The sequence below is a fragment of the Mus musculus genome, chromosome 1 (genome assembly GCF_000001635.26).
Source record: "Mus musculus strain C57BL/6J chromosome 1, GRCm38.p6 C57BL/6J".
Classification (NCBI taxonomy): Eukaryota; Metazoa; Chordata; class Mammalia; order Rodentia; family Muridae; genus Mus; species Mus musculus.
In genome coordinates, this window is record NC_000067.6 from 158,758,744 (window position 1) to 158,785,754 (window position 27,011).

The 27,011-nt window shown below is 40.7% G+C and overlaps 1 protein-coding gene across 2 annotated transcripts in view; it reads right to left on the reverse strand.

The window, feature by feature from the left end:
• Pappa2 (pappalysin 2) overlaps positions 1–27,011 on the reverse strand; it is a 248,725-nt gene that overhangs the window by 47,017 nt on the left and 174,697 nt on the right. For both annotated transcript variants that reach the window (XM_006496824.4, NM_001085376.3), the window contains 5 exons: positions 25,154–25,331; positions 23,438–23,651; positions 6,185–6,353; positions 4,326–4,461; positions 2,787–2,896 (listed from right to left, as the gene is read on the reverse strand). In XM_006496824.4, the coding sequence (XP_006496887.1) occupies positions 2,787–2,896; positions 4,326–4,461; positions 6,185–6,353; positions 23,438–23,651; positions 25,154–25,331 (807 nt within the window). The remainder of the gene's footprint in view (positions 1–2,786; positions 2,897–4,325; positions 4,462–6,184; positions 6,354–23,437; positions 23,652–25,153; positions 25,332–27,011) is intronic.

A 27,011-nucleotide genomic window follows, 5' to 3' on the forward strand; every position in this document is an offset into this window, starting at 1 on the left:
TTGTAAGTATAATGTCTTAATATATGTGAAGTGTTCAGTGGAGTTGTGGGATGTGTGTGTTACACATCTTTTCACATTTCAAAGCATCCTAGCCTTAAGTAGGATTCAATATCTATCTTATTTTATACACTGCCCAAGTGATGTGAAAGGATATCCAAACTGAAGTGAGATATTTTACACAAACTGGGTAAAACCACAGGACAACCTCCAAGACAGCCAATTTGGGTTACAGTGTTTTAGTCAACATATCAAGTTTTATCAAACATAGTTGCTTAGGTTTATGAAATATTTCTTCTTATGTATAAAGACAAGGTTGGATTTTGCACCCCTCGTGAGCCCCTGAGTGTCACAAAATGACCAAATCTGTGAGCTCATTAGTAGCTGAAACATACTCTCATCATCGATTGGATTGCTATTTAATTTCATTTGATTTGATTTTGCTGTGAAGGACACTGGTTTGGAACTCAGAAACACATAAAATATTCTTGTTTTTTAACTTGTGAAATTCTGACTGCTGTGTTATTTTTCAAGAATAAATTATTCTTCTAAAGTACATTCAATTAGTCTCTTACACTTTTCAAATTATCTGAGTTTGTCCCTTAGATTGCTGGATGAAACTGAATCACTTTATTTCATTTTCCATAGCAATATGACACACATTGTGAGTGTTCTGCTAACTGTAGCTATGCTCCAGAACACGGCAGCTGGACACATAGCCCACAATCATAAAGAACAATGAAGTGTGACTGCAGAGGATAAGTAATGGGCACAAGTAAGGTAAGTTTCCTTGCTTGACAACTGAATGAGAAAGTTCCCTAGGGACCAATCAACTTAAACTCTATCCCTATGGCTCTCCTTTGATTCTGAGATCATCCATAGAAATGGGTATGATCCTCATTTACTTGAAGAAATTGAAAGCCAGGACAGTGAACACCAGCTGTATATGAGGCTATACAGCTGGGGACTAGCAGAATTCAGGAACGTAAGTTTAGCTTTACAAGGACTGGATGGATAGCTCAGAAATTAAGAATATGTTCTGCTCTTACAGAGGACCAGAGATAAAGGAGGTAAAAGTGAATGTATAGAAAGAAGCTTGAAAGAATTTAATAGAACAGTCTAATAGAGCAGCCTCATCTCATTTGACCCTCATCCTAAGAAAGCACAACTCACAACAAAATATTATCCATGGGCCTAGTCAGTCATCAATGGAAGGAGAGGCCCTTGGTCCTGTGAAGATTCTATGACCCGGTATAGGGGAATGCCAGGGCCAGGAAGCAGGAGTGTGTGGATGGGTGAGCTCAGGCAAGGGGAGGGGATAGGGGATTTTTGAAAGGGGAAATTAGAAAAGGGGATAACATTTGAAATGTAAATAAAGAAAATATCTAATAAAAAAAAGAAGACCCAACTGAGTGAAGTATATATATATATATATACATACATATGTATATATATATATATATATATATCCATTAAGCTCTTGATTTCTTTATTTTTATTCATTTTACAAATAGCTATTGAATACTTAGTATTTCCCAGTCACCACTCTGGGGGTCTAAATATTTAACAATGGAAAAAAAGAAATTATCCCTCATGTTTTTAGAGATAGAAATAAGTAAGTAAAATATATAATGTCTGCTAGAAAGTTCCAAGGAGAAAAAGTAAAGGAATGCACCAGAAAAATAAACTAAAATGTTAGATAGAATAGCCAAAGATGGCCTTCATAATATTAGAGTCAAAATGTGAAAGAAGTATAGGTATAAAGGAAACAGATATCTAGGAGACCATTGGAGGCAGAAGGAACCACCCAGGCAAATGTCCTGAGATGCAGCTCATCATATCCTCAGAAAACAGGCAAGAGGGGACAGTCATAAAATCAGTGATCAAAGGAAAGTGTATGTGAGAGAGCCAGGAAGTGAACATTGTCCTTGGAGAAAAGAGAATATAGATCTGAGGGTCTTACAAGAGTCAGATGATGGGTGGGGAAACCGATGAATATTCTAACTGGGGTGTTATCTATGGCCTGGAAATGAGAGTGCCCCCAGGACTAGCAATGTGCAACCTATGGCTTAGAGATCAGTGGCCTTGAAGGGGTTAAAAGTTCTGTTCTGTTCTATTTATTGGCTTTAGTCTCAAATGTTGTAGATTCTAGGGAGGGAAATATGGGTTAGAAGAGGCTCTGAGGAGACACGAAGAAAGCTCCCACCCCCTGTGCTCCCACAGACACTATGATATTTTCAGTGATAGAAAGAGATTCCATTGATCCTTCTGGAAGGCAATGATTTCAAGAGAAGACCAGAGAGGATACCAGAGATATAACAGACTTTCCCCCATGAGTTTAAAGGGCAGAGGACCTGGGGATAGAATTTCAGGATTTAGAAAGAAGGGGAAAGACAGGAAAGTGAATCTTGCTCTCCTGTCTGCTACCCACATCCTCCCTGTGAGCTAAGTACTTGGATGGTGTCTAACCTAGCCTTTCTACACCCTCCTCTCATCTTTTCATATTTCCTCAGCTTATCCTAACACTTCCTGCCTTGTTTCCATTATCCATTTTCTTCCCTGTCGTTTCTGTCTCTGAGTCTTCTTTCTAGCTTCCCCTTTAAATGTTCCCTATTGTTTTTCCTCAGCCATTATTTTTCTCCTATTCTAACTCTACATTTCTCTTTGATCATGGGAATCACCCACAGGGCTGTTTGATACCAGGGTATTTGGGGAGCCTCTAAATCCTCCCAGGGAGTGTCCTGTCACTTGAGAAGTGGTTGGCAGCTCTATCTATACCCTGCGCTTACCTGGACTTTGACAGGTTCCATCCAGTGCTCCAAAGTGTCAGTAGTCACATTCTCTGGTAGTATCACAGGGTCACTAGGGGGGATTACACATGATGGGGAGCACACTGCACCTAAAGGAATTGAAATTTATAGCAGAGACATGAATTTCCCAGGTCATATTCTTTTCCAAGGCTTGCTTTCTACACTATAGGCCATAAAATCATGGTAGTTAACAAACGGTGTTAACATTCACCTCCTGTGTGCCTGTAAGGATACTGTCATGCAGTGTGATCAAGAGCCACTGTGGCAAGTTAACCCTTCACCTTTCCCTATGTGCAACCTCCTCTGCCTGGTGGTATAGTATATCTTCTCCTTAGGAATCTATGTATTACTAAGCCATTCAATAATGTAGGGATCAACTCCTGGTTTAGCAGATCTCCGAATCCCCAAATCAGGGCTCCAGCTTTCCAAACACTGATGCCTTTTAGACATATTAAATTTTATTCTAAACTCCCAGGAACTTATATTTATTGCACCTGTGAGCTTGTAGCTTAAATAGCTTGGGAGGGGCGGGGAGATGTAGAGCAGAGATCATTACATTTCCTCCCAGCCTATCCTAGCCTCTGAATTGGCACACATTATTACATGCACAACCAAGAAGTCTATTCGAGTAAAGGAGGAAACATCTAAAACCAGAAGCAGGAATTTCGGTCTCTCAAAGGAAACTCTTGTACTGTTTACATGGGGCACCAAGCACCTCCTCAAAGCCTATTCAAAGAAAACTCATTTGGGATTTCTCTGTTTCCTCATCCACAAATTATATAATCTCTAACCTTCTTTTCAGTTCTCATTGTCTACATGTCTGTGTCTTTAGGTAAATAATATATTTTTTAAAGTTGTATAATTTTAGGTATGTGTGTGTGTGTGTGTGTGTAATAATTTATGTAGAAATCAGGAGCTTTCAGGGTGAGAATCTATTCATAAAACACCATTGAACCAGACCTGAGTATATTGTGTATATCAAGGCACAAATATCTGGAACACAGTGAAGAATCAATTTAAAAAAATGACTGAGGTTTCAAATTAACTCACATTATGCACATTTACATTGTATGGAAATTTCCAAGCCTGTGTAATTCAGAATTTAGATGCAGTCTCATAAGGTTTCACACAAATTTCAATATTTTTACAATGGTAGGGCCAAGTTTGGGTAAAGTTGAGTCAACTTTACTCTAAGTTAGTTCTGGTCCCAAACAACCTTAACTGCAATTACTTGAATAAGCGTTTGTCCACAGATATGGAACCCAGTCCTCTGGAGAGAAAGATTGAAAAACAACACAAGTGAGAAAGACTGAAGAACGCAAGTGAGTGCCATCCCAAGTAATCCTTTCTGCAACAGAAGAGGTTATACAGGAGGCCTGCATCATGTGGGAGGAGCCCCGCATGAGTTGGGTGTAGCTGTCCAGGTGTATCTTTTTCAGAGCTACAAATCCAGCCACAGATGGATGCACTCCGAGTCCTAAAGCAAAGAGGGTGACATGAACAGATCTCTGTTCTTACCGATCCCATATCCCTGTCCACACTTGTACTCCACAGAATTCAGCTCTGAGGTGGGTGGTGGGCATTCTCCTTGCAGGTTTTCACACAACTTGAATTCCTGGGTCCACAACCCCTCTTTAGTGCAGAGGATGGGAATCTAGAATATCAAATATAAGAACAGAACTATTGTTATTATGTTTTCATTGTAGGATGGGAAAATGGTCTGAGTAAATGATAATATCCTTTAACTTCTGGAACTTGGGCTAAGTGATGATTAGAACAATACGGAGAGGACTGGAGAGATGGCTCAGAGCAGTTGAGAGCACTGACTGCTCTTCCAGAGGTCCTGAGTTCAATTCCCAGCAACCACATGGTGGCTCACAATCATCTGTAATGAGATCTGATGCCCTCTTCTGATGTGTCTGAAGACAGCTACAGTATATTCATATACATAAAATAAATAAATAATTCATTTTTAAAAAAAGAACAATAAGTAGAGTTAGAAATGGCAAACAGAGAAGAGAAGCAAAGGGAAGGGAAGGGAAGGGAAGGGAAGGGAAGGGAAGGGAAGGGAAGGGAAGGGAAGGGAAGGGAAGGGAAGGGAAGGGAAGGAAAGGAAAGGAAAGAAGGATGGAAGGGTAAACAAACAGGGAACCTAAGACAAGCTCTTGCTTCCATGTGAAGCAATCGTAATAAGTTTTCTATTCATGAAACTTAGCACCATTATATTCTCCTTCAGCTCTGAGGATATAATAAGATACTGACCAGAGCTGTGTATTGTAGGCTGTTTTAGGAAATTTTTTCCAGATGGTGTTGCTATGCCCTGAATTGTACATATTATCACACAAATGTTGCTTGTGGCAAATGCTGAATATTTTTTCCAAGGCAGGTTTTGTATAGTGAAAGTAATTAATAATTTTCCTAAACGTATGTCTTTGCCCCTCTACTGAAATACATATATTCCTGCTGCTTTTAAATCCTGTTTGAAATCTATTCCTTTTCTCCATATGTCTGTTGCCTGGTGTAACTCTTGGTTCACCCCAGGACCCCCCGCCCCAACAACAAAAAATAATCAAAGTATACTCTACCTAGATAAAACACAGAGAAAATTAAGAACTATAAAACCCAAGGGAGAAAATACAGATCTATCAATAACCCAGCCCTTGTCTGGCAAACCCCTTGCTGTCTTAACTAGTCAGTTCACACTGGCATGTCTGATGTCTTTGGATCTCATTTTACCACCCATTCTTTTCACATCTGTTCATGCCAAGGGTGTAGTGAAGGCCATTGAGTTTTGCCTTCAAAGTCTACTTGATTTCCTGTCTCATGTGTGTGTGTGTGTGTGTGGTACTTGCAGTGTCTAAAACAAAACTGTGTTTAGTCATACAATTATGATAAGGTTGTGGTTTTTAGTTCAGACTTGTGCCAGCATCCTAGGGAGGGTAACAGGCAAGTAGCACTTCAAGATGCTTTGCTCAGAAATTCATGTTTTTGTTTGGGACTTTGTTCTACTGCCAAAAAAAAAATAAAATAAAATTCACAGCTCCTGCATTTCTACCCAGGTAGGTCAGTCCACCAATGAGAGTTGACTGTACTGCCCAATCAGGATCCTAGAGTAGCTTGAAATGAACCCTGGTATCCTACTCACTGATTTCTTCTCCTTATCTCAAAGAACACTCTGAAATTGGAAGAGAATGCTCCAAAACACTAACACGATTAGGAACTCTCCAGGGAACAATATCAGTGCCTCTCACTAGAGCCTGGCTGCATGAAGATTTGCCTGCTGGGTTTTTAAGTTCACTTCTCAGAAATCATGTCATGGCCATGTGACAGGTGAGAGCACAGTCTCATGCAAATGAAGTTCACAGAGCCTTCCTTACCCCTTCCGTTTCCTGGTTACAGTTGAGCACACACTGGCTGTCCAGCTTGAAGCCATCAGTACATTCGTACATGCCTTCAAACACCGGAGGAGGAGGCTCACAAACCACGGGGACGCAGCTCCCTTGTTCCCAGCTTCCATCATCCAGGCACTGGATCTTCAGGAACTTGCTAATAAGACATGAAACCAAACAGCCCATAAGGAAAGACTGGACCCTCAGAAATGTGTGACAAACATTAGCAAACCCGACCAGTGACATGGCTCAGAGGATAAAGGTGGCAAGCCTGAAGACCTGAACTGAACCCCTGGAACCTATGTGCTAGAAGGACCACACACTCACACACTACACACACACACACACACACACACACACACACACACACACACACACAGAGAGAGAGAGAGAGAGAGAGAGACAGAGAGAGAGAGAGAGATATGCCCATTAATGCACTCATGTGCACAAAAATAAACAAAATAAAAAGGGAGAGTAATAGGTTCTATTTAGTCAAACGTCCCATTGTGGGCCATGAAATTGAAATGTCTTTATTGTGGTTAGCAGTGTTAGGAGTTTTTGTATACTTGACTTGCTACTTCCAAGAGAGTGGGTAAATAACATCAACTGGACTGTTTACAGGCAAAGTTTCACATATTAGCACATTGGGAGACATCATATAGTTCAGAGAACAGCCGAGCTGTCACACTCAGGGGACGAATCAGATATAACTTGAAGAGAGCCTGATCTGTGGGGTTACATTTGCTGAAGCTGTTAATAGCCATTGCTTCTTTGAGGAGAGTTACTGTTCTGAAATAGAGGCTCACCTGACCTTCAAAGGACAATCTCTTCCTGAGTTTACTAGCCCTGTTTTGTTTGAGTACATGTTGATCCCCCACCCCCTTGGAATAGGTTCCCACCTTTCACTTGATCCTTGAGTGGGTATGACTTAAGATTGTCTTAGAAGAACTGTCCCTCCATCTTAGGTCCAGACATGGCCCCTGACCAGAGAGTGGGCTTAAGATGGATGGGAGTCAGACGCACCAGGATTCTTGTTACTGCAAATTCCACTCCACCCCCTCTGACTCACTGCAGTCAGAAGGTGCTTTCCAGTTTGGCTGTTTTAGCATATCCACTTCTGATTCACAAAACTCGTGGTTGCAGATAAGCTCACAATTCAAAATATAAACAACCTTTTGGTCACTGGCTCTCTCTACCATGTAGATGGTAGCTTTAAATTGCCATCTGCTTTTTTTACTCTCTCTCTCTCTGTTTTTTCTCTCTCTCTCTCTCTCTGTGTGTGTGAGAGAGAGAGAGAGGGAAAGAGAGAGAAGGGAGAAGAGAGAGAGGGAGAGAGAGAGAGAGAGAGAGAGAGAGAGAGAGAGAGAGAGAGAGAACAGGTCTCCTGTATACAAGCTGACCTTAGATAAGGGTGAAATACACTTAACTCCTGGGTCCTCTGACCAACACTTTCCAGCTGCCTGGGATGATAAGCTTGTATTACATGTCCCAAACATTAAAATGACATTCTCTAGTGTCATTATCTCATTTTAACATCAAGATATGTACACCATTCCGTATATGCTTTTAACTAACAATTGTGCAATGACTTCTGTGTGCTTGCAATATTCTCCCATTTTGCTATCAAAGAAGCACGGTTCTCTCTGTTATACAAATGTAGAAATTATCTTTCCCCATTGGGTTGGAAACTTAGAAAGGATAGATAGCAGCTGTGTCATTTCTTGTTTTCAGTTTTCAGGAACCAGTATATAACTGGTATGAGGAACTAAATAGATGCTTGATTTTTAAATCACTGAATAACTTCAGGTATATTTCAAAACATATGAAAAATGAATCAACTCATTGTAACACTCAGAATAAAATACTATTTTTATCTTCCCCTCCCCCTTACAGATAAAGAAACACTGGGATGCTAAGTTCCTTTCTGGAGACTTTACATCACAGGATGCTTTGGCTTTCAAACAATTTGAGTAACATATTTGAATAATATCTCCTTAGAAGGTAACATGCTACACATGGCTCGCCCCAGCATATGTTATGTATGTTCATTGTAGAACTCAATGCAAATGAAAGAGCATGCTATGTATTATTTAGCATATAGGTTCTTTCTCACAAAGATACATAAAGATGGCTTCCAAAAAGTATTTTCTAGTAAAGGGTGTGCAGTTCATTTTACTGTAATAAACCTCCTACGCATACCCTCTTAAATTCGGGTTTTTTAAAACTTTCCCCTTACCTTGTAGAGTTTAAATCCTCCAAAGGAATCCCTTCTTTCTCCTAACTTCCACAGTTTGAGACCCTTCCCATATCTCTGGCGAGCTGACATTTCTCAAATGTAGAGAGCCAGCAATACCACCGACACCAGGAGGGAAGCCAGATTGTTCCATTGCTCCTTGTAGGTCAGTGTGATTACGACGGAAAACCCATGTTTGGTCAGGATGACAGTATTTTTGCTTCATGTGGTATTTTTCTATGAATTGGTTAAAATAGTTCAACCATGGAAACAGTCTCCCCATCCCTTGCCCAGAATGAGAAACCATTTAAGAATGTAGAGTTCATGCATTTTCTTGCCAGTTTAACAACCTCAGAGGTGAGAGGAGACAGATTAACCTTGGATTGGGAAGACAAGTCTAGGTGTTTGGGGTTGTACACACACAACGTGACAGGATTTGTGCTTCAAACCAGCAGCAGCACAAAAAGGGAGACTGGTAGCTAGAGAAGCAGCATAGTGGAGACAGAGGTCTCTGGACTAGATGTGTGTCAGGGTGGGGGAGGGGGGAGAGGCGAGCATCCCCATCCCCCAGCCAATCAGGTTCTTTCATAAGGGTTCCTACACTTCTCCCAGGTTCATGAATTATCCTTTATCCTGATTTCTTTTCTTTTGAATGAGTTAATTCATTTTCTAGTTGCTGTGGCCAAGCACCTGACGAAAAGCAAGGAGGAAGAGTTTGACTGGCAGTTCAGAGGAATGCAGTCTATTTAGGCAGGGAAGGCAAGGACAGGCCACCAACACTGTCCAAAGCAGCAGAAGGTTATTTACTCATGTTGCTGAAGATCAGGAAGCAGAGAAAGGGGACTCTGGGGTTCAGTTGGCTTTCTTCTCTTCCTCTTCTTATTCAGTTCCAACCTCCACCCAATGGGATGGTGCCAGTCACATTCAGGAACTGTCTTTCTCTCAGTCCTTTCCTCAGTTAAATTTCTCTAGAAATACTCATAGATGTATGCAGATCTGTGCCTCATTAACGCCTTATATGCTTCTTCATCCAACCAAGTAGACCAAAGAACTTAACCGTTACAACAGCCATCTACGGGGGTTTTGTTTGTTTGTTTGTTTCAGCTCTTATACCTCTACATCAGATGATAATGTTTGGGCCTCAGTCTTAGACTGCTTCCAAAGCATTCATCAGGTTCCTTATGGTCCAGTAGTGTGGGATGCTTCAGTCTGCCAATCATGCTTACCTATGGATTCTCAGCTAATGGCCTGAGTCTTTAGATTCATGGTATGAAGCTTGTATGTCACAGGACCTTTCTGGCTATTTGTTACAGTTGAAAGACACTGTGATAACATCAGAAAATTGGAGTGCTGCGCTGGCTAGTTTTGTGTCAACTTGACACAGCTGGAGTTACCAGAGAGAAAGGAGCTTCAGTTGAGGAAATGCCTCCATTGAGATCCAACTGTAAGGCATTTTCTCAATTAATGATCAAGGGGGAAAGGCCCTTGTGGGTGGGACCATCTCTGGGCTGGTAGTCTTGATTCTATAAGAGAGCAGGCTGAGCAAGCCAGGGGAAGCAAGCCAGTAAGGAATATCCCTCCATGGGCTCTGCATCAGCTCCTGCTTCCTGACCTGCTTGAGTTCCAGTCCTGACTTCCTTGGTGATGAACAGCAGTATGGAAGTGTAAGACGAATAAACCCTTTCCTCCCCAACTTGCTTCTTGGTCATGATGTTTGTGCAGGAATAGAAACCCTGACTAAGACAAGTGCCTCTGATTATTTCTTGTTCCAAGGAACTTGATTTATTTCTAAGGCCTATCTGGGGAACTGAAGCCTAAAACACTGCACCTACTTTGCTTTATTCAGTTACTATTATAGACATTATGATTGTCTCTTCTCCAACTGCCCAGTTTGTGGCAAAACCTTAATCCTCAGTGATAATCAAGTCATGAGATACCACTCTTATGATGGGACTACAGCCCTTAGAGGAAGGGACACAAAAACTTGCCTGCCTTGACTACAGTCTTCCCTGTGAGGACACAGAAAAAAGAACATTTGAAAACAAAGAAGAATGTTCTTAGAGAAGAAATCTACCAACACTGTCACCGAGAATTGTGAGTAATGAATGGCAATTGTTTTAGTTACTCAGTCTACAGTATTGTTATTGCAGCTCTTTAATCCAAGGCACTTTAGTGACATGATCTTATCTCCTACTTGTGATAGCTGCCTCTGTGTGCCACCTAACTTGGTGATGTCACAGACTGACCTCTTATTCTTACAAGACTATTTATTTGAAAAATGGCTTTACCCATCTTGGTCCACTTCCTTCAGACAATATGTGTAAATCAGGAGCCAGGAGACTCTTGGAAGTCATGGCATGAGTAGATTTTCATTTCAAGGAATGATATCAGTAGGCACTGAAACAATCTATAAAGACAGACCCTTTACAAGACTTCTTTAAAAGCTCATTTCACTATTTTTTGCATAATACATTCTACTCTCTGTATTTTCTTCATTCCAGTGGGGTAAGGGAAGTTGAAAGTATTACCTTTGACAGGAAAGTAATACTAGTGACCAAGTAGGTGACTTTCCCAATGTCATGTAGTAAGGAAGCCTCCAGATAAAGGCGGAGTAGAGGCTGAAGTTTGTAAGATACATCCCAACTATGAGACAATGGGGTTTCCAGTGAAATTGGGTTTCTGTATTCTCACCAGAATCAAGTAAGAGTTTCTTTGCAAATCTAGACTATCAGGCATTCTGAACAAAATCTTGAATTGGCCTAAGACAGTTTCTTCCTTTGCTCCCTGGTTTCCATCTTTGTTTCTGTCCCCTTTGTTCCTGCAGTATTTGGGATCAAACTCAAAGTCTTCTGTATATCTATTATTGAACTAGATCTCTGAGTCTGGACTGTACATATTTTTAAAATTTGTCCATGTTTTTTATATTTAATAAGGTTGGCGAACTCCTACCATTTCTTCTCCTTCCCATACTGGTAAAAGTAAGCTGCAAATACAGGGAAAATAGAGGGGGATCATTGACCTAATAAGCCTGCAACCATTCCATCTGGTCTCTACCGAGCATCCAGTTTTTTTTGGCAAGGGTTGTTAGCCGAGTGATCTTGCTCTCTAATTCCTTACTTTGTAAAATGGCATCATGAGGAGCCGGGGTTAGGCTAAGGTTTGTATTTATTTTCTTTCTAACTTCTCCAGACAAATGACCACAATTTTCAAGTTGAGAGGTGCCTTTTTCCAATTTCCAGAGCTTGTGGTACCCACTGTTGAAAACCCAGCTGTGCCTTTTCTCCTCCTTACGTCCCTGCCAGAAGTAAAGACCTTGTAATCAAAACTTGGCTGCATGTTTGATTGATGTTGCTCGAGGCACACACGAGTCTACCCCATTTTTCTATCACCACTGAAGTCTTGTCAGAAGTCATATTTATGTTTCCTTGGAGAAAAATAAGAGTATGGTTTCTGGGTCCAAAAGAATTATCATGTCTTTGCCAACCAAGGGCATCTGGTGTCTACAGTGGGGAGTCCTTCATAAAAATAACATTAACAGAAAAAGATATTGAAGAGTGAAGAACTAATCTTTTGTAGAAGAATACTTATAAATATAACGTTACCCTCAAACCGTATCTACATGATATGAACTATTTATTCCTTAGTTCTTGGTTTCCACATCTCTCCATGAACTTCCCCTCAGACTTCCCCAGCACAGTGAATGACATCACCATCTACCTCATCACTCTGACTTGAAGCCCAGGAGACCTTGCCGATTACACTCTTTCAATCTTCCATTTTCCCCAATCCCATCTGGTCTCACGCAATCCATCAGCAAGCTTAGTGACTTCCTCCTCACAGGTATTCCTGGAACTTGTCCCAGGGTCTCAGTATCTCTGTAGCCACAAATTTACTTTTGCAAAGCCACTCTCTTTCTTTCCAGCTAGATGTTCCACTTCCCTGTACCCTTTCCTACCCAGCTAGCAAGTATTAAGTAGAGGAAATTTTCATAAAAATGAATAAATTGTATTGTAACATTTTCTTTGTAGAGCATTTTGTTTGTTGCAAAATAAATTATTTGAGTTCTTTAAAGCCAAAACTCTTCATATTAGCCTGCAAGGTCCTGTATTTCATGTCTCCATTTTCTTTTATACCATTCATGACCACAGCCATGTTTTTAGAGCACTTTATATACTCTGGGATAAGAATTGGAGGTGCAGAATAAGATCTTCCCTGTCACAGGGACTTGGGTGCCATTTCTCCTGCTTGTAATACTGTTCAATTGACTGTACCTATCTCTCTTTTTCTATCCATCAACACATTTTTATCACCAAGAGAACCATCTATCACCATTGCATCTAATTAAGAGATAACATCCTTCTTGCCGTCACAGAGTGCATGCTCTGTAATTATCTTGACATTTTTTTTCTGTTTATTGTGTTACTTGCCTCTTTAGTCTTACCCGGGCCTTCATACCATATTTTCAGTAACAGGCATTGTTTCTGGTTCATATTAGGTATCAACAGATTTTTGTTCAGTGGATGTATAAGGACTTTGTGTTATCTCACAGGTCAAGGTACTGAGATGGCCTTGCACTAATGCCCTTAGTATAGTATGGTAGTACCTGTAGTCCTGCAAAGATGCAGAAAAGAGAACTAATTCCTCACTTGGGTATTTGCTGCTGTCTTATGCCAAATAGAAAATGTGTAAGGGGGTAGGGCAATCCCATTATTTCTTTTATACAGACAAATTACCTGGATTATGGATTGGTTAAGTTTTAGCATGACACAGATTCAGTTTCTGAACTGAATTACATGGGCTAGATTCTCTCTTCAGAATATTCTGGGTCCTTACTACACAGAGCATGCTACCTAGAACAGCAGAATTAGAATTTGAATCTGAGAACATGTTAGTAATAAATCCAAAACTACATCCCAGACTGAGTCAATAAGAATCTAATTTTACAAACAGAATCTAATTTAAAGTTTTCCAAGGTATTCCAATGCATTTTAAAATTGGAGAAAGAAAGATCTAGGCTACTTTAAGAGATCTTCCACCCCACCCCAAAGAGAACCATCAGCACTTCCAAACTCCACATTAGTTTTCATTTTAACAAACTGCAGGCCTGACTGTCCAAGCCAATATCCTAAAAGGGGAGCAGGCAGACTTCAGTTGTGACTAGCTATCAGCTGATCATAGTTGCTCTGTACTGTGTAACATCAGATGTCTGACCCAAACAAGAAATAGAATCAGCAGTATCAACCATTTAGATGAATTGGTTTTGGCAAGTGTTTCTTCTCTGAGTAAGAAACAAACAAAAGTGTTCCTTATAAAATATTCCCAGGTAAAGTGGAGCCTCTGTCAGTGTGAAGAACCAGTTAATGCATAGATGTATGTGAACTCTTTATTCTGGGTCAATGCCTGACTCCATGCTTCTATTTTTGGACACTCTGCTTGTAACAGCTTAGGTCCTCAGGCTGGCAGGTACAGAAATACCCTCTCCCTAGACCTGACCTTCCCTGACTATGATCCCTTCTCTATCCTTTTTCACTAGACCATCCACAGCACTTCTAAATGTTAAGTTCAACAGTACTTACTTAATCTCTTTTGTTATGTTGCTGGCCGTTCTTTTCTTCGTCTGATGGAATTTTTCATATAGAATATACTTGGATTACTTCCCAAAACCTGAGGTGTCTCATGCGATTTAAATCTAAATACACCCAATTACTATAGTTATTCAGCTTCTTAATATCTGTTCCCATTGGTATATATTTGAAAAACTGTAAACCACATTGAAATGCAAGGATTAACTAGACCAGAAGCAAGGAAACATTTGGTAGGAACCTCTGGTCTTTATCATTTTCCATCATCTAACTATATGTTCACTTTCACATCCTTTGGGCAATTTTAATACACACACACACACACACACACACACACACACAATTTGTTGTATTGGGTTCCACAGCTTGGAAGACAAATACAAGTTTGGCAATAATATCAGTATACTAATTTACAGGAGGCCTATCTTATTCACTGTTTTATTGCTGTGGAGAGTTACCAAGACCAAGGCAACTCTTATACAAGGAAGAGTTAATTGGTAACTTGCCAACAGTTTCAGAGGCTTTGTCCATTATCATCACAGCAGGGAGACTGGGAGCTTGGAAGAAAGCAAACACTGGAGCCCTTTCTGAGACCTTTACATTCTGTCTGGTCCTCAGGCAGAGAGGGAGGGGGGGGCACAGAGACACAGAGAGAGACAGAGCAATAGAGACAGATTGAGAGAGGCAGACAAACAGACTGGGGTTTGTGTGGACTTTTGAAACTTCAAAACCCAACTCCTAGTGACACACTTCCTCCAAGAAGGCCATACCTACTAGTCCTTCTAATTTTCTCAAAGAGTTCCACTCCTTGGTGACTAAGCATTCAAATATTTGAGACTATGGGGCCATTCTAAGAGGAGCTACCAGGAGAAGTACTCAAGGAGTACTTTGAAGTGGGTTTGCTTAGTAGAGAAAGAGAAGGGTGCATAGGCTAAAGGAACATGCATGTAAGATCCAAGAGGTATTAAATGATAGAATTTATAACTACTAATTTAATAAATCATTATAATTCCCAACAACAACATACAAACATTTCTCCTTATACCCACAGATAAGTAGAGTCTTCACCTTTCGTCAAGGAAAGTTCCTTTGCAATAGATGAGAGCCTCTATAGAAAACCACAACCAACCAAAATGAAGAATTGTAGTTTAAACTCCCATACCTAAGTCTAAGGGAACATTGCAAAAAAAAGGAGCAGAGGGATAAAAGATTGTAAGAGCCAGAGGATCAGGAAAATTGCTGTAATTTTCTAGTAATATCAGAAGCTATATCCACAAGGGCTCACCAATGTGACTGCTAAGTTGTGAGCTGGCCAAAAGGCATCAATGAAAATTCCGTGGATGGAGTCCATGAGGTGTCAACCCTACACAAAGAACTACAGGCAATGGGCGAAGGCTGGGATGGGAAAAGTGGTGCTCCCCAGGGAAGAACACATTGATGAATTGCCCAGTGCCAAATGGTAAGCCCTGAAACATACACAGGTAGCATTACAGGGACTGAACAGGTTCTATTCGTGTGTGTGTGTGTGTGTGTGTGTGTGTGTGTGTGTGTGTGTATGTGTGTTTGTGTGTGCGCGCACACAGGCGCGCACGTGCATGTGTACCTGTACAGATATATAAACTTTTTTTTTCCTTTTTCCTCCTGTAGTAGGGAGGAGTCACTTAATGGGCGGAGCCTGGAGTAAGTCTTACGGGACAAAATTTCTTTCAGAAAAGATTAGAAACTATATCTACAAAATTTTACCCAAACCCAGTAGCTTTATAGCCAGGTTTCCGTCAGCCCATCAGGCTCACTACAGACAGGGGTCACAAGAAGTACTCGCGGGTATGGCAAGTATCTGCCCCCATCCTTGCCTGGGGCTTAACCTAATGAGCCACTTTCTGCCACTGTTGCTACATCAGAAAGTAAAGGGCTTTCTGCAGTTCCGTGCCTGGAAGCCATAGCAACAATAAGATCTGACCACCCTCATGTGTAATCAGAGCATCTGGGCAGCATAGGCATCCCTTGATTGGAAAGCGCACAGAAAAGTCGATGCATGCCATGCTTCTGATGTATCATGCCTTGATATGAGTGAGAAGAGAGGCACTGGTTAACCTTTTCTATGCCAGCGTTCGCCATGTAAAAAGCAAGAGTTGGACATTACAGTCACAGTGACCTTCAGGGCCTACTTAGTGGCCGCACTGGATGAGTATTATCAGTAAGAACAACAGTATGGCTCAAAACAGAGGCTGTGGAACCACATGACTATTGTTAAAACTGCAGCTCGAGCTCTTAATAAGCCTCTCTGGCTTGACATAAATTACTTTACCTCCCTTGTTCTTGGTTTTTCTATTAGAAAAAAAATGGAGATGAACACACTTTCCTCACAAAATTATAAGAAACCATGTAACGCAATGAATAGTATTGGCTCACTAGGCGGCGGAACGACTAGCAAGTCCTGATGACCTAAGTGTGTGTATATGTGTGGGGTATTAACATTGTTCTCAGTATTCTAGCCATACTTAATTCTTCATATTACTGACCCACCCAGAATCCCCCAGGGGACCATTCATGAATCAGTCTGCCCTGCCCTGACCCCATTGTTAAAGAACAAGGCAAGGTCACTACCAAAATGTTCATCCACCCAGCTAAAGTCAGAGCCAGAAACAGTCAGGAGAAGCCAAGGGCAGATGAGAAATAACACTGGGGTATGAAGTTGCATGTTGCCGAAAGTCTTTTGACGTTATCCATTAAAAGTAACCATTGTTTATAGTTAATTTTTTTATTAATAGAGAAATTGGCAGTTGATACAGAACTAAAAATCTTACAGTAAGATGCTCAGTTGCTAAGGACTGAAGGTCACAAGGACATTTATGAGTTCTGCAATCGTTGTTCTAAGTAAAGGCCCGTGCGCCAACTGCCAGCCCTGTAAAGCCCGAGCAGGAGTTGGCGTGTGCCCAGGTGTGTATTTGAGTGGCCAAAGCTTGCCACAGAGGTTCAGTCACTTTGAAGCCAAAAGAAGCTGTAATAAATTAGCTTAAGGCTCACATGATACTACAATGGCAACAGAATTGAGGATTCCAAGGATAAACTTTGAATGTATTTACTATAAACACTAATTATAAAGCCAGACAGAGTCTTAATGGAAAGAAAACAAATTTCTATTTCTAACAGATGCGTGAGTGTACATAGAGATTACAGTGTTGTTCTTACAAGGGCAAGTTGCAGATAACACACACACACACACACACACACACACACACACACACATATTCATTTATAACCAGTTGTGACCTATTCATGTGTGTACACAATGTTATGACATAGGGTTTATACACCAGATAGATGACTGCTTTTAAAAGTTATAAATCAATATACTTAAGAAATTTTAATGTGGTATCACTTCACATTGGTAGCTTATTAGTCAAGTCTTCCATTCCATCCCATGGTGGAATTAAATTAGTTGAAACTCAAGCTATTGTTCAGAAAGATGTAGAGTCAAATAAAACTCAAGATAAGAGCTCCATGACATGCCCTAGTCCTTCCTCTAGGGCCAGACAGACATTACATCTATGCTAATTTTGAAGTCTCTATTACTATTGTATTTCCACTTACTTTTCTCTGGCATATAAAGCTATTGGTTCATGGTCTACTTTCATGTCAGCTTGATGAAGTGGAATGATATGAAGCCTGAAGAGAAGGCTCTGGTTAAGGAAGGGAAGTGTATACTTTTAGTGCAACAAACTTTGTTTTGGTGTGTATTTCTTTTAGAGAAAGGAAAATGTACCTTTTCTCCATCTGGCTACTGAAGAACTGTCGCTTGAATGACTATCCAATCTTTTTTGGTTTGTAGGCTATCTTTATGGGATATAGAAACTGCAGAAGGAAGGGAATGGTCAGTGATAAAAGACTATATTTGAGGTTATTTCTTGTTAGAATATTGTAATCCCACTTAACACACCAGCAGGGTAGCTTACTCAGCAACGGTTACTGGGTTAAGAGAATTTGGGACGTAGGTAGTGGTGATGATGACAACAATGAGGATAGGTGGGAGAAATAATGATGATAGTGAAGATGATCGTTGTGATAGTAGCAATAATGGTAGTAATAATGGTGGTGGTCATGATAGTGACAATAGTGTTAATGGTAGTGGTGGTGATGATAGTGATGGTGGGGGTGATGTGGTGATGATGGTGGTGATGATGTGGTGATGCTGGTAGTGATGATGGTGATGATGATGGTTGTGGTGGTGATGATGGTCTTGATGATGGTGGTGATGGTGATGGTAATGGCTTTGGTGACAGTGGTGGTGATGGTGATGGTAGTGGTGGTGGTGGTGGTGGTGGTGGTGATGACAGTTATAAATAACAGAAGGAAGACATTACTGAACCAAGTCAATATAATCAGAAATTAAGTTCAGGTTTTTGAGACCTGACAGGGTGGGGGACATCCTCCTGAAGGTAGGGAAGGGGAATGAAATAAGGAACTGCTGGAGGGCAGACCAGGAGGGGAATAACAACTGGACTGTAAAAATGATTAAAGAGAATAATAAAAAGTCCTAGAACCCTGTTTTCAAATGACACGTAGATCCAGTCCTGCAGATGAATATAAGCTTCATCTGTTTATTCAGACTAAGTTCTGTGGGAAGTACCGTAAGAGAATGCCAAGTATTTTCTACTAAATTCAAGTTGTACAGTATTTTTGTTTACAATAATCATGGAAGTTTTGGTGTAACAAATTATACATTACTTTTCTCAATGATAGTATAGCAAAACCTTAGCTCCTTCCATTTGTTTTGTTGACACAGAATATAAAACATAAACTTTTAGTATTAGAAATCACTTAGCAGTTTATTTTATAAATGCAGATAAAGAGCCAGAAAAATGATCTTTTTGTTTGTTTTGCTCATGAATAAAAGTGTTATTAGCCCAGAGCGTGGCCTTGGATGCTAGGATAGTAATCTCAATGAGGTCATTTATTGATGGAATGACCACAAGTAAAGCCCAATTTTGAGTCTGTTTCCTCATATAGTATAACATATAATAGATAATAATATATAATATTATATAGTATATACACATACACTTATATGTATACACACACATATATATTAATTCATTTACTACTATAACGAAAGATGTTGTACTAGTATTTTATTAATAACAAAATAAATTATTGCCACAAGAAATATATGGAGTAAGGTAGCCGAAGTTCTTAGCACTCACAGCATATAGCAAGGAATCATTATCACCTCCATGGTTCTTATCCCAACAATAAAAGAGTCCTCTGGGCTTAGGCTGTTTATTTCTCTGCCATCTCAAGCAGACTTTCTTTGTATATAGAAATGGGTCAAATGCATATAGTTTCTACCTTTCTGTGATGGTTTGTATATGGTTGGTCCAGGGAGTGGCACTATTAGGAGGTGTGGTCTTGTTGGAGTAGATGTGTCACTGTGGGCATAGGCTTAAGGCTTTCATCCTAGCTGCCTGGAAGTCAGTCTTCCACTAGCAGCCTTCAGATGAAGATGTAGAACTCTCAGCTCGGCCTGAACCATGCCTGCCTAGATGCTGAGCTGCTCCCACCTTGATGGTAATAGACTGAACCTCTGAACCTGTAAGCCAGTCCAATTAAATGTTGTCCTTTATAAGACCTGCCTTGGTCATGGTATCTGTTCACAGCAGTAAAATCCTAACTAAGACAGTCTTCCATGCTATTCCCACAAATCATGCTGGACAAAGGTGTTCACTATTCAACAGTAAACAATCACATTGTGAGGCCTACAGTTTCGATTTTCAGTTGTGTTTGTAACATTGTGTGTGTGTGTGTGTGTGTGTGTGTGTGTGTGTGTCTGTGTGTGTGTGTGTCTGTGTGTGTGTGTGTGCATGCATACACTTTGGGAAAGTTGATGTCATGAGAAATACAGAAGATGGCTATTTGCACCTCCTTTTAGAAGATCTGACTTCTATACTACCTTATGTATGATATCGTGATGAGTTATTTATAGGAAAGACTATCAGGTAAAGTTATAAGCCCAGAATAATTTAGAATTAAATCAATTAGGACCCCTAATGAGGACATCCTAACCTTCATACATAAGGATAACATGTAATGAGAAAAAAGCAGCCATGGGAATAAAAGATAATGGAGAATATAATATGGTCTTTTAATAAAATATAAGTCAGACACATTTGTTTTAGCTTCCTTAGAAGTCAGGTTAATGATATCAGAAAGCAGTGATAAATGGTGGTATGTATGGGGAAGAAATAGCAGACAAAGAAAAGAGGTTAAAGTATGTGGATTATCCACTGTGAAATTCACAAATGAACTTGGGGAACTTTTCAAAGTGCAGTTCCTGCATCACACTCCCCAAGTGCCTTGACTTACTGTGGAGGCAAATCTTACTAAACCCACTGTAAATATTATAGGTCAAAAGTCATATGACACCCTTGGTGGGAGCTTGGTTAACTGACTAGAGAATAAAGAACACTGAAGATTCCTAAGTGCTAGGCAGACCACAGGATCCACCCGCATCACAGGGCAGATAAATAATCTGGGATGTAGATGGGATACTCCAGTGGCTACATCCCTAGGTATCTGGCCTGTGGCACCCTTATAGATATTGAAGTAAGAGTTTGTGATGGCAGGTACAGGTCTGGGAATCGTCAACACACGATCATAATAAAGGCCATGAACTGAAAAAGCTTTATCCCTAACTAGTGTTCAGATCAAGAAGGAAAAGAGAGGACCAGAGAGTCAGCTGAGTGATTAAAAGCACTTGCTGTTCTTGCAGAGGACCCATTGGTTCCTTGCACCCATATTGGGTGATTCATGGTCTACTCTAATTCCAGTTCTAAGAGATCTGAATCTGTTCTGATATCCATATCTGTGGGTAACAGCATGCAAGTAGCATACATAAACTCATGCAGCCTCTCACACATACACATAAATGAAAATAAATAAATCTTGTTTTAAACATAAAGTCAATAAATAAATAAACTTAAATATAAATAATTTATATTTATATTTACAATATCATCAAAAATACTTAAGAATAAATTTAACAAAAGAGATTAAAGTCTTATGTATAGTAAACCACAAAATGTTAATAAAAGAAGACACCCAGAACTAAGAGAGAGAAAGAGAGAGAGAGAGCGAGAGAGAGAGAGAGAAACTCAGAAAAAAATGGCCATTGTTGAATCAGGTGGAGGGAAGAAGGGAAGAAAGCTGGGAACAGAAATTGAGAAGAGACAGGGAGGAAGAAGAAAAACTGGGGCAGGAGGTCAATAAAGTTAAAAAGGAAGGGTTTTAGGATGCAGGGTGTGGCTATCGTGCCCTAATAATGCTGAGCATGTCTGACCTTTTGAAGTGTTTAATGTTTTTTCATTTGTTGTTTTATTTTTATTTAATTAATTTATTTATTTTTGCCTTTCTGTTTTATTTTGCTTTGCTTTTTGTAGAACTAATGTAATGTAGCTCAGGCTGCCCTTGAACTTGTTATGTACCTGAGGATGGCTTTGAACTCCTAATCATCTGGCCTACACCTCTTAAGTGCTGGGAATTTGAGGGCTGTGGTACTATCAATGGCTTTTGGCTCTGTCTTTGAGGTGTCACTGCCTGGGTCAGGTGCTTGAGTCTTTCTTTATTATTAACCTAGAGTGTAGCACAGAGCAGGCAGAATGGGGCAAAATACAACAGAGAGCTCAGAAGCTAGTTAGAACTCAGGTTTAATTTCTCTTGCAACAACAAAATTTCCTTCTTTTGAAAAGGAAGGGACAGCCAAGCATGCTAGCGAACACCCATTAACCCAGCACTGAGGAGACTGAGACAGGAGGATTGGTCTGAATTCAATACTAGCCTGGACTACAAAGTAAGACCCAGTTTCAAAAACCCAAAATCAATCAATCAATCAATCAATCAATCAATAAGAAGCAGCACCTAGCACATAGTATATGGCTTGAGCTTTATAACTTAAAGAATACTTTCAGTTCATTATCCAACTTCCAAAACCCAAACAATTCCATAGAAATAATTATTCCTCTTCCCATTGTGAATATAAAACTTAAGGCATGTGGATATACTGGATTGTCTATTACCATGCAAATCAGTTGCAAACCTGAACCCTGAAGCAGCTGTGCTCCCTCCTAACACACACACACACACACACACACACACACTGCTTCATACAATTACAAAGCACCCTGTGCTTATTTTCTTGTGATTGCCTTCCTTGCCTGTTTTTCTGTTTCTTCTCTATTGAAGTGTGTGTCCTAAGAAGAAGGGCCCCATCTATCCGGCTTTGGGCTTTTTCCACACAAGTAAAACAAGATGGGCATAGTTCACTGGGTAAAAGTAAGTAGCAAGTGATAGTGATTTACACTCATTTCACCCACTTCTGATTACCGATCCGTCGCCTGCTATATAAACAGGTGAAAACAAACATTTCATCGGTTTACGCAGCAGGGTAATTAATTTAATCTCAACTGAGCACGGTGCTTGCAAATGTAAATGCTTAAGACCCAACTGATGGTGACATTCTGATGCAATCGTCCAGATTCCCAGCCAGAAGAACTGCATCCACAAACGGCTCTCAAGTGCCCCAGCCCAGAGATAGGCATGTAGGGCAGAAACAGACAACCCAGAATCCCCTGTGCAAGCCTGGTTTTCCCAGCTAAAGCTTAGCTATGAGCTCAGAGAACTGGTTGTCACCTCTCCACTCATAACTCTCCCATCCTCAGATGTTCTGTTCTTTCTCCTCCACCCCACATGTCAGTCATCTCTTCCCCCTTAGCTCTTCCCCAAGTACGGTGCCCCGCTGCCACTCCCACCACTCCGTTTGCTGTACAAAGTTCATGGAAGAAAGGCAGAAGGACAAGAATAGCCATGGTGATGGCTAAAGATGTTACGTTCTGCTTTAAAAGAGCTCAAGTCATGTTTAACTCATCCAAGAAGCTCCTTCATCAGCTCTCTCATTTTTGAGTCAGGAAAACTGAGGCAGAGAAAGAAACCTTCTATACATACACTACGTATGTAATAAGCACACTGGGGCTCAGCTAGGCACAACTCCATAAGCCTCAGATCTGAATTATAATAATGAGATTCTGCTGGCTTTGAGCTGGACTCAGATGATCTAAATACTCTATTTAGGAGGCTCATCATTTTAATGCCAAGGAAAATGACAATCAAATCAGTATGCCATCCACCCACCCACCACTTACAAAAGACTATGGAACTCTCATGGGAGACAATGACTTTATAGGCAATGACCACCTGAACTCCTGTCTGTCATGACCAGAAAGTCAGTCTGTGGAGGTATAGAGAAGTTATAAAGAAACACACACACAGTAAGCCAAGGGGTTCCCAGAAAGACATGATCTACAACTTGTCACGAGGGAGCAGGTTCATGGTTCGAGGCAAGGAGACCATGGGACCTAATACAGGAACACTCACTTCTTGCCTTGACTTCCTGAAGTCTCCTTCACATAGTAGCCTGGTTTGCACTCATATTTGCAGATGGTGCCCACATCATGGTTGCCTTCCAGGAAATGTGGCAGGAGCAGATTGGCATTGGGAATAACTGGAGGAGCTTCACATTCCAACTTGCAGTAGACTTCAGGGAGAGACCAGAGTCCATCTTCAAGACATGTCAGCCATGGGTTCAGTCCTGACTCCAGAAAAGAGAATTACATGGTGCTCAGAACAGCGAGCTCATGACAACAGCACAAGGAACCAAAAACTATGCCTATACTGGCTCTCTTTAAGTCCCCTTATTCTTTGTTGAGTAGCGTCTCTAAAATCTCCCTCCTATGTGGATCCTATAAGTACTTACTCTACAGTTCTCAGTGAGGTCTCACATACCATAGAATCACATAAAGATTCCCTAGACTCTGTGGAAAAAGAGCTACTAATAACATCATTGCCTCCCTTCCCATATACAAGTGGCAAATATATAGCAATATTAGTAATGTGGGTGGCATTAAAGTAATCACCGTTTGTATTTTAATGATGATTGTATATGAGGCTCTATTCTAAGTGTTCTACGTAGATGTGCTGGTTTGTATATGCTTGTTCCAGGGAGTGGTACTATTAGGAGATGTGGTCTTGTTGGAGTAGGTGTATCACTGTGGGTATAGCCTTCAAAACCCTTGTCCTAGCTGCCTAGAAGCCACCATTCTGCTAGCAGCCTTCAGAGGAAGATGAAGAACTCAGCAACTTCTGCACTGTGCTTGCCTAGATGCTTCCATGTTCCTGCCTTGATGATAATGGACTGAACCTCTGAAGCTGTAAGCCAGCCTTAATTAAATGTTATCCTTGTAAGAGTAACCTTGATCATGCTGTCTGTTCACAGCATAAAACCCTAAGACAGTGGGTGAACATATATAAATCCCAAACAGCAAACAACCCTATCAAATTGATTCCGGTTATCTCTTATGAGACAGATAAGGAAATGGGATTTCCTGTTACTTACAAAAGCAGAGTCTGAGACTGAGATAGGTAGTTTGAATATAGAGTTCTGAACTTCAATACCACACCATATGATTCTCTATAATTTGGTTTATTCCTATACAAACCAGGCCTGCTGGCATTAGGATCACTAGCCTGCCAACCTACTACAGCACATCTCAGAGTAAGACTGAGGAATCTGCATGTGCCATGGCTCATTGTGTGACACACGGAAGGCTGAGAAGTGTAGCTGAAGAGCGAGGTGTGGTGGTCAGTTAGAGCCTGGTCCAGCACCTTTCCATCTCAAGTGCACACACAGCCAGGGATACATTGTGCAACTGTGCTCTCCTTATCTACAAACTGAAACAAAGCGCACCTAATGCAGACAGTCTCTGGGTATTAAATCTTAATAACATGAACCTCAGCTGTTAATATCAGGACAATTATGCTGCTTGCTTTTATTCTGAGAATGTATAGAAACAAAAAATGAAGACTAAGTTTCATTCATTATTAATGACTCCCTAAGGCAGGACATCTCTAAACATGATCAGGAACAAAGACTGGTGATATCCGAGGAGATTTTGTAGTGTTAGAAGAGAGATCAGAGAACAGCAAGTTTGAAGTTCATAAAGGTGAAGAAAAAAGTTCAAAGGTACCCACCCCACCCTAAGAATGAGGGATGATGGGAGCTCACATTTGGTTCCCAGGGTGGCCAGACAGTACCTTGGAGCTTAGCCGGTGGGACACACGAGATGGAACATTGTTTCAGAAAGTCTGTACCCTCCAAGCAGGAGAAGTTTGCATAATTCACCAAGGAGGAGTCTGGGACACCACAGTCAAGACGCTTGCAGATCACATCCTTGTCCCAGTGGCCAGAGGAACAAGTAAGGAGAATCTCTTTCTAGAAACAGAGAATTTACTTATGTCAAAGTCACATATAATGGCTATTGGAATCATTTACTGACTTTGAAAGAGTCCTGGTGGTCATTTGCCCCTTTGCCCCTTCCTGTGACTCACTGGCTTGGCCCAGCTTCACAGAGACACCCTTAGAAGGAACCTGTTTGTACTAGGAATTCTAGGGCACTGTTCTCCCAAGCTGTGTCTCAGTTTGTCCCTTCCTTGTTCTGACCCAACTATTTTCAAACTCTGTCCTACCTGGACTGGGCCCAGAATCTCAAGCCTCCTATTGGTGCTTGAATATCTGCTTTGGGACCTGGGGACAGACTGGAAAGGACAAGAGATAAGGGATTCCTGGATCCCATGCTCTCTGTCTCTACTAAAGCGATGGCTACTGATCGACTCATCCCAGGACTATCTTTCTTCTCTTGTTCTGCTCTTCTACCGCATGGGACCTGTGCTCCATGGAGCCAACCTTCCAGACTTAAGAGGGATAGCAGACCCCCATCACATTGGGCTTTGCACATTGCTAGGCACTTCCTTATACCCTGCCCAAATCTTTTACAGAACTCTGTTTATAAACAGTCAAATTACCTATTTTGGAGCAAGGTGCCATGAATTCAACACTAGACTGGGTTAGATGTTGAGATTCCCCTCTCAAAAGTCCAAAGTAAAATAAATAAGAAGTAAGACATAGCACAAAGCATAGCATATATACTGAATTACATAACTGATAAAATACTTTCAGCGCATTGTCTAACTTTCCCACTCAAAACAATCCTTTCCATTGGGGATGCAAACACTAAGACACATGGCTGTTGACTACATGGCTTACTACCATGCAAATAAGTTACATTCCATCTATTTCTTATGGACACCCTTATTAATAAAAATACTGATAACACTACTAAAAGTAGTTACTTCTGTCTAGAATAGTAAATGGTATCTAAGAGAGTTAATACACATAAGGCATTGCTATCTATGGGATACAGGAGTGAGTCTGGCCATGTTCCCAAACCTATCATTTCAGTGGAGAGGCCTACAGCTCACTGGCAATACATAAATGAGAAGACATACATGGAGTACCCAGAAGGACCTGGTCCTCCACTAAACGTGATGTCTTCCAGGGGCTAAATGTATATGACAGAACAAAATCACTGAAACTGTGGCTAAGAAAACAATAAGAAAAAGGCAAGAAGGCAAATAGAGAGTTGGCAGATAGTAACAATATATTTTAGTCTAGTCTAAAATAATCTTTACAGCATTCTATAAAGATTAGAGACAGCAACATAAAGAATACAAGTTAGAAATAAGAGACGTCAAAAACATAATAGAAGAAAGCAATAGTCCTCAAAACATCAAAACCTATGATATGGTATTGTATGAGAATGGAGGGCAGCACCCAAGGATGCTGTAAGAAGAACTTCCACCCTCAGGCAGAAGGAACTGGACACAGGCGCTGGACTTGAAAGATCATCAGGACTTTTGTGCAGCTCAGGGGAGGTGGGAGAAGAAGGCATCTGGCCAGGTATGAAATGAGCAGGCACTTAGTGACTGTGAAAGTCATGGCTTATTTGGGGAAAAACAAGTATCTGGCAGTGGGGCTAAAGATCAAAGATGGGCAGAAGAGTTTCTGTGGTAAAACTACAGTCATCCCATCAGGAGACCACACTAGTACCCCAGC